Below are 13,919 nucleotides of genomic sequence, written 5' to 3'. Positions count from 1 at the left end.
AGAGATTCATGTTAAAGCAGATCTCCACTAGTATATGCATGATCAGAGATTTTATTAATAGAGCGGAAATAACACTAGACTATTAGATAATAAAAACATATCCTTATTAGGAAATATGAACTTTAATAATATTAATCTCCCAAGTAACACATACTTGGGAGTATATGTAGAGGAAAACTTAAGCAGGGATATATATATCTTTTTCAACAAACACATTCTTTAAATGTCCTATGAGGATGCTTAGGAAAAAAAAAAAAAGAAAGAAGACAAAGCCAAATGAAAGAAAGAAGAAAGAAAGAACAAGAAGAGCGCCTTCACTCAAGGAGTGTCTCTGAGGAGAGACAGCGAGCAGCAGCCCCACAGGCAGGTCTATGGAGTTACAAGGCTGTAGAGGAGGAAAAGGCACGAAGATCAAACTGAAGGGAACGGTGTAGAGGAGACAGGGAAGAAAATCACAAGAATTCACTTTACTCATTTTATTTATCTAAGTACCAAACACATACAACCACAAACACATACTGATACACACAGAATATAAAAGAAGGACAGTTTCCCATGATGAATATCAATAATTAGTTTTACTTTACTAAGTTAATGATACTACAGATTTTGGTAACTCCATGAGGAGACGTTTCATTACAAATCTAATTTTTAAAAATGATACTTATTCTTCACTTGACTGTTGACATTTCATAATAATCTCAGCACTGTTTCTAAAATATAAAAGAAAATTTCTCACTTATGTTTTAATTGCTACAGAGTCTCCCAGGTCAACTGTGTACCACGATTTATTAAGCTATTCTCCTCTTATTACAAATTATGTTGACAACACATACCTTTTTTTTTTATGTGTATAAGAATATCTGTAAAAAAAATTACTAGCAGTAAATCTGCTGAGGTAAAGAATAACTGTTATTTGGTTGGTAACTCACTTATTAATGGAGTTGGGAAATATAAAAAGTTTTATACTAGAAAGAAATAGGTAGTGATAAGAACACTAATGAAAGCATGTTACCACTAAGAGGGACCTGTATTACTGGAGGTGAGAGTAAAATGGCTAGGAAGTCTGGGAAGGGCGCCTTTATCCCTTCTACTGAGAGGAAGGCTCACATAGGCACATGTGTGCATACACACTAACATAAAGGAACGCTGCTGCAAAGAAATTAGTTGATCATTGTACAGTCTTACATAGTCATAGATGTTTGTGGATTAAAATTTAGTATCATAGCATTAACAATTTGAATTCTAGTGTTTTTATAATAAAAAGCAAACTATTTACATATTGTTTTTATTCTCAATATCTAGTCAATATGGGAACTGCCAGTGACTCTAATAATTATCAGTTCGACAGGTAACATATAATGGTTTGACGACACTTAAATCTATTTTATGAGAAAACAGTAACTGAAACAAACAGAACAGAAATATTCAAAATTTGAGAAAGAACGTTAGAAATCAAATCAATTCTATTCAAGATTGTCTTTGCTTTTCTCCTGAGAACAGACATTTGTATAGCCTGCTTCAAACTAGCATCTGCACATATTTTAAGAAAAGGAGTAACAAAATTAAGAAAAACAAAGTATAGAAACTCTGTCCAAGGTAATACGCACTTTAAAACTTCTGTGTAGCCTTTGGCCGCGGCCACATGGAGCGCTGTGCCTCCAGACTTGGCATGCCGGACGTCACTGATGTGGCCGCTGTTCAGCCATTGCCTCGCATCCCGAAGCATTATGCGCTCCTCTTCCTTCCGAGCTGCTTCTATATCAACCCCTATTGGGAAAAAGGCATATAGACATTATTTTCATTTTCCTTACTGGAGAATACTCTTTCCATTACTACACAGTGAAATGAGATTACCAGAAAAATTATGGTTTAAATAAAAACCAACAAAGCATGGTTTTGAAAAAAAATAGTTGCTGATTATTTGTTTAATAAAGGAATGTGAAATACAATAGCTATTTCATTAGCCTTCTCAGTCAGTTATCTGGCTTTTCACGCACAATATTATTTTGGTTATGGCTTGTTCTTTTTTTTTGTTTTGTTTTTGTTTTTGTTTTTCGAGACAGGGTTTCTCTGTGTAGCCCTGGCTGTCCTGGAACTCACTCTGTAGATCAGGCTGGCCTCGAACTCAGAAATCCGCCTGCCTCTGCCTCCCAAGTGCTGGGATTAAAGGCGTGCGCCACCACTGTCCGGCGGCTTGTTCTTTCAGACAGAGTCTCACTGAGTATCCTCTACCAGTCTGTACCTAGCTTTGTAAACCACGCTGGCCTTGAACTCACAGAGTTATCATAAGTGCTGGGATAAAGAGTGTATGATACCACATCCAGTTTGGTCATGTCTTCTGATTACTCTAAGCACTTATCAAGATACAGCATCCTTTGATCAAAATAAACAAATAATGAACAATTATATATGCAAATTCTTAAACACGTATCATTTTATCAAATCATATACATATTGAGGACTGCGAATGCATCAGGCCCAAAACTGCTTTCTCTTTCTCTCTAGACACCTTTTCTTTTTTTTAGCATGGCATTTTTCTCATACAATCAGTACTGTTTAGTCACAGAGAAATTCTTTCATTTCAAAGAATTATAAGTACTATCCTTGGCTAAGGTGATAAAAGCAGGAAGAATTAAAAACTGAATAGAATTTTCTCTTTCCAATTTTTAAAAAGCTCTATACCTTGAGGGGGAAATTAAATTATTAAAGAAGATAGTGAAACTCCTAAATGGTTTTATGCTTTCATACAGTTTTAATTAATGGTTATTTAATATATGATACATATTACACTGCATTTATAAGCTCCTGTAGTCCAGAAGACTGAGAATATATAATGTGGATCTTGTCCCTTATTTGGTACCTCTACCATCTGGCAGTAACAGGAAATAAGCTTAAGCTTGGTAAGCTTCGATAAGCTTAAACAAGTTTATTAAGAAACCAGTTTCTGAGTGAGTGAAAAAATAAATGACTAAAACCTAACAACCCTTTTTCTCCTTAGCCAGTGTCTTTCTCACAATCCACATTTATATAGCCAACAGTACGGTTTTGATCTTTCCATCTATCTCCTTACCCACCCTCCTTTCCAGTCAGATCTGTACTAAGTGCCTACCATGAGCCAGCTGCTATATGAGAAGGGAAGCTGCTTTTGTAAGGCAGAAAATGTTAGGTCTGAAGCAAACTAAGACAGGGCAAAGGTGACTTGAGCTTAATGAGGAGGAGCTATTTTATTAGCTGGTAACCAATAGTCTCTAATAAATGACATTAAAGCAAGAAATAAACCAAGTGAGGCCACACCACTGTTTGGAAAAAAGGGAAGAAAGTACTCGTAGGCTCTGGGGTGGCAATCTACATAGGAAGCTCTATTCAGAAGGTAGCCAGGCTTTCTATAATGAGGACAGTGAGCTGCATGACCCAGTCTATGTCAATTTGGAAGTGTCACTTAAGTTGAATCATGAAAGCATAATGTCTGTGTTAGTCTGGAGGCTACTACTGTAACCCAACCAGGAGAGAGAGGCCATTTAACTAGAGGAGCAGGAGGAACAGCAGGGAAGGGTGCATTCTGGTTGCTTCATGGCACAGCAACAGAATCTGCTGTTAGTTTGAACATAGACTTGAATTTGATACAGAAAAAAAAGATGCCACACATACACAAAATAGTAACATATATTTTAAAAAAGAAATTATTTTATTTGGTCTAGGGCCAAATAAATAGTGTAGGATTTACTTTTAGACCGAGTGATAGGTTAGTGTTTTGGCCTTGGGGGAGATTTCCTTTTAAAGACCCAGTTCTATTCATAGACCTAATTTTCTTTAATCATTTTCTAAGTTAATTTTTATACGCACAAGTGTCCTTCCTATACAAACCGAGTTAGAAAAACATGAAAAGAAATAATGTAGTGGAACACTGTGCCATATGCATCTCAGACTCAGTGAGGAAAGTGGAACAACCGCTGCTTGCTGCCTGTCCTACATTTCCGGAGCATGACTGCTTATCCAGCACCCTGGCAGTCACTGCCCCTTCACCCTGCGACTATTCTCCATTCAATTAGTTAACAGATGCAGAGGTGCCATCTCCAACTGTCTTCTGACAGTTCCTATCGCTGGCTCCCTTGACACTGTACTTTGATCATTAACTCATTCTTTCCTTCTGGTTCAACACCCCAGCAACTGCCAAACTGAAACAGTCCAAATCTGAACTTTCCCCTGAAACTTTGCCAGCGGGTCACTATCTCCTATGAGACAAAGGTGAACGTCTTTTAGGAAGCAGACAAAGGTCTTCGGGGTAGATTTGCATTTTTACTTCATCTCTAGTCTTCCTCCTCTACCTTAGTCGGTGTGAACAGTCTGGCCTCCATCTAGGTTCCCAGGTATACCGTGCTCTGTCTACAGAAATCATCATTCCTCATTCCTCTTGCCTAGGAAACTCCCACTTCCCAGGATATACCTCTTTTTAGAACCTCTTCTACTGTCATCACGGTAAGGCATTCAGCCGTATTTCAGTGTTCACCTGGCTCTATGGCTACCCTTACAACACACCCACTCCCTTGTTCTACAGCACTTTCCTCGGAACTGGGAATCCAGGAGGCTTAAGAGGTAAACAAAATGTCATATATCTGAGAAAGCAGAAATTTGTAAGATTCTCAAGGTCGTTGTCCAGCTTTGTAGTGGTAAACAGCTGCTTAGGGAAGAGACTGAACAGCTGTGAGAGGGAAGTCCGAGGCCAACAGACAAGCCTGTAATCGGTGCACACAGCTCCAAGAATTCAGCTTTCTTACTGTCACCCTGGTTAGGACAGGCTTCTCAGTGACCCAGAGCCCTTCAGTCATTACTGCTCCTGTTACAACCCCTCACCCACACTCCTGTTAGCAAGGTCAATAAAAGCTAAGTGGCTCACCTAGCTGGTCACTGGTGCAGCTCTTACTTTGGTCTGTCAGGAGCTTCCTTTCTGCAGTGAGTATATACATGTATGTTGCATCTCCCTGTCAATAAATTTTTCACTTAACATCCCTTCTGGCTCTAAATCTTGCCAAAACAATACAAGTTTAAGATATGATGTGAAGGGCACTTTATGAAAAATCTGCTCAAGGAAAGACAGAAAAGAAAAACCCTTGCTATGTTTTTGTGTGTGGTGGGGTGGATGTTTTGCCTGATCTAGAGTATGTGTAGTGCCTGTGTGAATAGGTGGCCATGGAGGTCAGAAGAGGATATTGGAGCCTAAGAACTGGAGTTACAGATGGTTGTGAGCCACCATGTGGATACTGGGAACTGAACCCAGGACCTCTGGAAGAATAGCCAGTGCTCTTAACCACTGGGAAATCTGTCCAGACCGCTCTTCTCTTATTTTTTAAAAAAATATTTTAAATGTAACAAGTTTAGTTCATTAACATTTAAAACAAAACTATCAATAAGCCATGCAACTTATGTTAGGAGACCTGTTTTCACACTTCAGAGCTTTGACAAGCTGACTGGCGATGCTGAGAAAGCCATAACTTCTTTGGCTATCTGTCAGACAGGGTAAAGACTGGAAATGAACCCAAACTGAACTGAGACTCACTAGCTGTAAGGGAAAGGGATGTATGCTACGCTTCAAACTCATGACATGAGGTAAACACAACACCTGTCTCACAGGGTTATTCTCAAAACCCCAGGTCATGTTTTAGATCAGGAATAAACTCAAAGGTGCTGGCAATTAGCAGTGTTCTAAAACTCTTGATTCTGAACTGGTCCTTTCCTCATCTGCTGCCATTCTGTCCAAGTAGAAGAGAAGACTATGTAGGGTATATTAAAGTGATTAGACTAACAGCTGTCACCGCAAGTTAGAGGTAGTGAAGTTACACAGAAATGCAGTCAAGTCTTTCAAGCAGAATAAGAGAGCTAACATTAAAAATCTGATCTTTGCCGGGTGGTGGTGGTGCACATATTTAATCCCAGTACTTGGGAGGCACTCTTAAGTTGGAGGACAGCCTAGTCTATAGAAGAAATTCCAGGATAACCAACCAACCAACCAACCAACCAACCAACCAACCAACCAACCAACCAACAGACCAAGCAGTCAACAAAACAAACAAACAAACAAACAAACAAACAAACAAACCTGATCTGTAACCTTCACTGAAAAAAGAACAAAAATCATACGAAATATGAAGCAGAAATTCTTTTAGCCTGTGTTCTATCATTATTAGTTTCGGAGATAATTTACTCGAGCATAATTATTTACTATACAAATAAGAGTGGATTAAGATAGCATAAGGCCTACACTCCAGGCGCCAAGACGGGAGCCTATAGAATGTAAGGCCAGACTGGGCTACATACCAAGTGAGATACAGGCCAGCATGAGCTATAACAAGATCCCCTCTTATAACAATAAGCAAGTCAAAGAACTATTTAAAAACTTAATGTGGGGCTGGAGAGAGGGCTCAGCTGTTAAAGTGGTACTTGGCAATTCTGGGCTGGGAAGACAGAGACAAATGAGTCCCTCATTCCAGAGCCAGTCAGCCTAGCTAACCTTTTAGGCCAGCTCAGACCAACCAAAGAGCCTGCCCTAAAAATGACTGACAGTACTGGGAGCTATGGCAATGAGCAGGATGAAAAGTGAATAAATAAAACACATTAAATTAAATTAAATTAAATTAAATTAAATTAAAAGAAATGATTGACAGTGCCTGGGGTGTTACACATGAAGACATACATGCATGCAGCCCTCCCTCTCCCTCACATTTAATATCATTAAGTTTTGTGCATAAGAATTCTGATACCAAGGTAATTTGAGCAAGGTATGGTGGTATATATCTATAATGCCATTGCTTAAGAGTCTGAGGGAGAAGAATGCTGAATTTGAGGTCAGCTAGGAATACAGGGCAGGAGACTGGAGGCAGGGAGAGATAATTCAAAAAAGTTTATCTGGCAGAGGTATGTTTAAGGTGTTTTATTAGACATTATTAAAACCTAAGATTCCACTGTAATTTTGTATCTTTAGAATTTTTATTTTATATAGACATAGTATTACCAATGTAAGAACAAAATGAGCAACAAAAATTACTTTCTAGGACATATTCTAAATAAAACACAGTATGTCACAATGGCAGAATGTAAACTCAATGTATCTTTTAAAGATATTTATTTTATTCATCTGTGTATATCTGTGTAAGTGTGAGCTATATGTATGCACATGCACGCACACACACCCATGGAAGCAGCTGCAGTTTCAGGTAGTTCACAGGGATCTGAAGTGGGAACACTTCTGGGAACAGATTCCAGTCCTCTGGATGAGGAGCATAACCTGCTCAAATTCAATGTATCTTGTCATAATTTGGAGCAGACCTATAGCATTATCAGGTCTGCTTGCATCCTAGCAAGCAACTATGCTTCAGTTCCTGATCTGTAAAATGGGCTAGCTGGAACTATAAACACCACAGAACAGATGAGGAGGAAAGCATGAGCATAAAGTTCTACAATCAACTTTGCACCAACAGGTGGTTCATGGCTCTGTAGCACCACTATTAGCTTCTCTTTCCCTTTCCTCCATCATCTCAAGTCTTGTTCCCAGAATTCCCCTTTCATCTACTCCTTCTCTAGAGCCACCCTGACATCTCTCTCAGTACCATCAGAGCAGCAAACACCATTACCTACAAGTTCTGGAGCATACTACAAACCTACTGGATGCCAAAGTAATCTGATAAGTCCCAGAATCAGGGCCCACTACCAAGCCCACTTGTGCCTGTACCAATTGTCCATAATAATTGCTAACTAATGTTAAACAAACAATACCATGAAAAGACTTACTTTATTTAAAGAATTATCACTGCTTGGCAAGAAATAACAGCTTTCCATCTGAATTCTCCTCATGGCAAAATGGACAATTAAGTTATTTTGGCTTAGTTGCATATGGCAGCACACACACGTAATCAATCCCAATACTCAGGAGTCAGAGGAAGGGATGTGAGCTGAGGCCACTTGGGCTACACAGTGAGGTCTTCTCTCAAAAAAGCAAAACCAAACCAGAAAAGTTATGTCTTACGCATCTCTTCTTTCAGACTCCTCAGCTCTAGAAAATCTCCTGACAGAAAATACTCATCCAGCGCACAGGCAACTACAGCCCTTCTGTGTGCTCCAGTCGTAGAACTAGTTTTCTAATGGATGTTATTTTTTCCGGGCTCTGATTCTACTCCAGGTCTTTAAATTATTTCCTTAGATATGGAATAAGCTTACATGCTCTTCCACAGATGAACAAAGAATGAAAAGGTGGTATACACACACAATGGGATTTTATTTAGCTCTACTGAGGAGTAAAATTAAGAAAATTACAGGAAAATAGGTAGATCTGGAAATTATATTAAACTTAAGATATCCTAGATTCAGAAGGGCAAATATTACATGGTGTCTCTCATACGTGGATCCTAGCCTAATTTTTACATATGTTGAAGTGTAAAATGTACAGGGAGAAAGGCATGACATCCTAAGAGGAAGAAAGGCATTTAAGGGAAGATGTCTGGGGAAAGTAATCGAATAAATGATGAAATGGTGGAAAGGGCAGGAGATGTGTGTGGAGACTCAAGACAACTTGGTATGGGAATACTTTGTATTTCACTTCAAATATATTCCTCAGTCTTAATGAGTGTCCCTTATTTTCAATATACCAGTAATCACACAATTTCTCTTATTCTGAGAACCAAGAAGGTTCTATTTCCAGGGACTGACCTAGTTTCTATTTCTTTATAATCTTTATCTTCTACTTCCTGTTGAACGATACTTCAGCATAAGCCAACTCTTTAAAACAACACCCATATCTTTTCCCAGTTATTTAACTTTAACAGTATAACAGTTTTGATAAAACCTGTATGATCATTGTCTAAATGTGGAAACCTAAAGTAATTTTATAAATACATATTTTAAATTTAAAAATGTAAATGTTTTATTATGGCAAAACACACATAACAAAAGTTCCCTCTTGAACATGTGTTTGTCTTTTGTTTTGCAGCGGAGAGAACGAAGCCTAGATGTCTGACACACTAAGTGAACACTCTATTCCTGACTGTACTTCTGTTCTCTTTTTGGACTAAAATTATTATTTTTAAATTCAAGCACACCTGACCCAAAGCAGACATTTTGTAGATGACTGAGATTGTTTTAACAGATACACATATTTATGGAGGCATAACCACCGTCAAGCTAAAGGACAGTGCTGCTACAGACATGGGTACACACATTTCTCTTCAAGGACTTTCTTTTGTTTGCGGACCTATTTCCAGAAGCAAAGTTATAATATTACATACCTTCCTTCACGAGACACATCATTTTCTATGCACTTCAGTATTCTTAGGAAATCCAGTGTGGTGCAGCTGTTACTAGAATCAATTTCATAACTAATCCTCATCACACCTGAAGCAGCTCTGTACCCACAACCAACCATTCCCCACAACAGGGATACCTCTAACTGTATCTCCATCTTGTAGCTCTCTCCAAACCCACATACTCAACTACCTGAATGTCAAACAGGTGCAACAATCAGCATGCTACTCTGGTGCAGCTCTGAATGCATCAAGCTCCTCCCACCCTATGCTCCTTGCTTCCTCCATCTAGCATGCGCTCTTGCCAGAGCATGGTTCACTCTCTACCCTCAGTCATAGCTCAGGGCAAACCTCCCGTGTCAGTTGGCGTTGATGGCTATCTTGTTCAAACGTACAAGACGACACATCTATCTTGTACGTATTCTGACCTTTTACTTGCTACTTCACTCTAAAGCTATTCTATATATTACTATAGCCCATGTTTTATGATATACACTCACTTTTAAAAGATTATAAAGATGGGGAGAGGAATTACTATTTTTTTCAAGTAGAATCTTATACATTTGGTTATTAAAAAACTGTAAAAATTTACTTAAATATGACTGTGTTTCAATGGCAACAAATACTTTTCCCAGGAAAGTCATATATGATATTCTGAAATAGTTCTGTACACATTCCCTTTATATTGCTTTTTTATATTACCTTGCCGATTAACCTCATTTTGAAGTAGCTCTTCCATTGCCTCTTCCTCTGCAATATCTAGAGGCGTGTCTCCTTCACTGTTGACAGCTCCTACATGTGCTCCTTGACCAATCAAAAACCTGTACAATTAAAAGGACAGTTAAAGAAATATCTCTGAGATGAAACATTATGAATCTAATGAATAAAGTTCTGATGTCATAACAGCAACAGGGACAAAAATAAATATGCACATTACTTAAATGTATAAAATTAATCACAGAAATTTAAAATTTCTATTTCTTAAAGTTAGTACAAACTTGCTTGACTAATACAAATGTAAAGTTTTAATATTAGAAAGCCTTTCACAGCATCATCTGACTGCCTCCACTGAGACTTCCACTTTTCCATTTGTTCTGGTTTTCTTACTGAGCTTCATGCTCCAGCATCAGTCTGATAAGAGGTGGTTTTTGTTTCATTGGGCATTTTCCCTTAAGAGAGTCTTTCTATGTGACTGGCTTGGAACCAGGAAATCTAGCTTCATCTTCCCAGCTACTACAATTCAAAGAATACTCCACTATAATGAAGAAAGGGTTTAATATTTATTATTTAATAATAAGAAACAATAATTACTATTTGTAATTAATTATCTGGAGTAGAACTCAGTAAGCTCATAAAAAGTCAGTGGTGTAGACTGAAGGAGGCAAAGAAAAGAGGATTATTGCAAGTTCAAGACCAACTTGGGCTAAAATGAGACACACTGTATTAAAATTATAAAAAAAAAAACCCAAAACCAAAAACCAAAACAGAGTTGGCTAATCAGTTAAGAGCAGGTACTGTTCTCATAGAGGACTAGAGTTTGGTCCCCAAGTCCAATTTTAGGTAGCTCAAAACCTTGTAACTAGGTAGCTACAGGAGATCTAATGCTGTCTTCTGACCTTAAAGGATACTAGTGTCCACTAATAAAACACTGAAAATAAATGATTGAAACAAAATAAAAATGATTTACACGGGAATAAATGATTAAAACAAAATAAATATTGATGGCTCAAGGCTAGAACACTACCTGCTCTCCCAGAGCAGCCAGGGTCAATCCCTAGTACCCATATGGTGACTCACAACCATATGAATTCTAGTTCAAGAGGACCTGATGACCTCTTCTAGACTCCACACATGTAATGTAAAGATATAAAATATATTTTTAAGTCTTAAAAAAGAAAAAAATATATTTAAGGCCAATTACTACTTTGAAATTTATAGCAGTCACCAAGATAACCACGACAAGGGCACTTAACATGTTAGAACAAACAAACATAACTAGAATAAATCTTGTTTTTCTACTATTTTGTAAATGGATTCTAATGTTTATACTTGTATATTTTATGCAACTAAAACTTGTTCTTAAGAAAATACTAACAGGAGTCCTCAAACTTGACAAGGGACCTCCTAGAATTCTTTATTTATCAGTATCACTCATGTCACCATCCAACTTGAATTTTGAACAGCTCCTCTAGGAAGGATGAATGTCCTTCAGGAATTTACCCTTGCCTTCCTACACAATCTCATTCTTCTTGTAGCATCCTTTTGATTTTTTAAATATATAAATAGGCCTTTTTTTTCTTGTCTTCGACTAATTTAACTTATTGTTTCTGACTACATATAAATATTCTCACTGCACATTTTTTGATAATGTGCTAGGGATCAAACCCAGGGCCATAACCATACTAGGTTTATTGTCCTACCTACTCTGGTGCAGTGCCAGGATCCTTAAAAAAATACACATCTACATTGGTAAAGGGGAAAAATATTCATTTTATACCTTCCATTACCAACATGTTTCTTCCTCCCCTAGATATAAACCACCATCAACAATATGGAAAAATCTTTCAGTACCTTTGTTATGAATCTATGTGTACATAAAAATTCATACACAGCTACTTCTGTAAAACAAAATTAATGAAACTATTCTACATGAAAGAGAATATAATCCTTCTTAATCTATATCTATATATAAATATAAATATGTATTTTTCACAGTATATTAAGATCATGTCTTCATTTAATACTACCCTTAATGAACACGCTCTTAAATGGTCACTTGATATTACCAATCTTTACACTATTGCCAACATGGAGATACAATATCTTGTCTTTGCTTTGATTTGTACTCCTTATTACATAGGAGGCTGAAAGTTTCTACTGGCATTTGTACTGATCTTTCTGTGAAATGCTCTATTTACATATTTTCCTTTTATTTTTAAGGTAGTCAATAATTTAAAAATTACATATGGGCTGTCTAGTCTGCTATTATGTCAGCAATATAGTAATAGAGATACACTTTCCTTCAGAGATTCCATTGTGACAAAAGTTAACGTAAGTACACACAGAAATATAAAACTAACTGTAATCTCAGAGGCTAAGGCAGGAAGACAGTAAATTCTGGCTAGTCTGGTCTATATAGCAAAACCTTGTCTTAAAGCGGTACCAACAAACTGTAAAGTTGGGTTAAGTCTTAGAATGATGCGTTATTTAAAGAATAAGTTGAATATTCCTTATCCAAAATGATTGGGATTAGAAGTGGTTTTGAATTACAGACTTTGGATGTTTGGGAACATTTGCATTATATTTAAGAAAGTATTATGACAATGGACTCAAGGCTAAACACAAATTCATCTGTGATTCACAAATACTATACTTACACAATACTGTAGCATGCCTATACTCAGTGACTTGGACCTGAATATGAGGTCAGAGGCTTTTTTTTTTTTTTTAAAGAGAGAGAATATTTTGGATTTTAGATTTGGAATGTTCAACCTATAGCAAGAAATCTGACTGGAACTCAAGAAAAGATTATCTGATGATTGTGTAAGTACCAACAACAAGATGAGCAAACCACCAGAGGGATAATTCATTCTAGGTAAAAGAGAATAAAAGGTACCAACATTGTGTGGCATAAAGTATAGTCTAGTGAAATGGGGACCAAAGACATTTTCTTCATCCTCTTAAACCTTTATCACACATATACACATAACATAGACATAGAAAGAAAAGGTCTATGTACCTGTGGTTAACAGGAACTACGCCTAAGGGGTACATGTAGGAAAGATCTGTATCAGTTGCTTTCGGTATTGATGGGGAAAGTTTATTTTGTTATACAGGCTTTCTGAAATTTATCTTTTAACATGACAGTCTGTACTCTGATATTTTTAAAATAAATATATTACAAACTTTTTTTAATGGAAATTCTATAAAGAGAGATTATATTTGAATTGAGGTATGTTTTTTTAGTTTCATAACTTTAAAGTATGTAACAGAAAATGAAAAAAGCATTCTCTTAAATATTGCAAAAAGGTGAATGTAAAGCAGAAAATATGAAAGTAGAGTGAGAAACTATGTTTCAAGACAGTAAGAAAAAGCTTCTGTTGGGGTGTTAGAAGTCACTCACAGGACATAAAGACTCAAACTAAAGTAGGTATAACTGAAGTGTTCAAAGAGTGAGCTTTGTGAAGCATAATTTCCCGACAAAACCAAACAATCAAAGCACACAAACATGCTGGAGGAAAACTAATGAAACTAATGAAAGTCAAGTCCCCAAACTGCGGAAACAGCAGGCCCATGATAGTCCCTAAGCGAAAGGTCTAGGATAGGAGGTATATATTCCCATATTCAGCACACTCGATACAACTATATAGGATTCTAGACTAGAACTATCATTTTACATTACATTATCATTTACAACTATAAATATTTAGAATGGATAAATAAAAATAAATGGAGTCTTGTGGCATTAATTTTGATTTATGGTCTAAAAGTTGGCTGGGCAGAGGAAAGTACTCTTCTTTATGTTTTACAGAATTTGAGTTTGGCTCTCAACTGTAATATCTGTCTGAGATTCATTGATTTAACTCCCTAGCTCGCTCGCTCCCTCCCTCCCTCCCTCCCTCCCTCCCT

The 13,919-nt window shown here is 37.1% G+C and overlaps 1 protein-coding gene across 4 annotated transcripts in view; it reads right to left on the bottom strand.

Moving 5' to 3' along the window:
- The window catches only part of Ppp1r12a (protein phosphatase 1 regulatory subunit 12A), a 109,308-nt gene that overhangs the window by 48,085 nt on the left and 47,304 nt on the right, over positions 1 to 13,919 (bottom strand). For all 4 annotated transcript variants that reach the window (XM_028754599.1, XM_028754600.1, XM_028754601.1 and 1 more), the window contains exons 3-4: positions 9,993 to 10,111; positions 1,611 to 1,770 (exon numbers count right to left, since the gene is read on the bottom strand). In XM_028754599.1, the coding sequence (XP_028610432.1) occupies positions 1,611 to 1,770; positions 9,993 to 10,111 (279 nt within the window). The remainder of the gene's footprint in view (positions 1 to 1,610; positions 1,771 to 9,992; positions 10,112 to 13,919) is intronic.

Source organism: Grammomys surdaster, unplaced genomic scaffold (genome assembly GCF_004785775.1).
Source record: "Grammomys surdaster isolate TR1022 unplaced genomic scaffold, NIH_TR_1.0 126028, whole genome shotgun sequence".
NCBI lineage: Eukaryota > Metazoa > Chordata > Mammalia > Rodentia > Muridae > Grammomys > Grammomys surdaster.
Note: the sequence above shows the minus strand (reverse complement) of the source record. Positions and strands in the feature narration are given on the sequence as shown.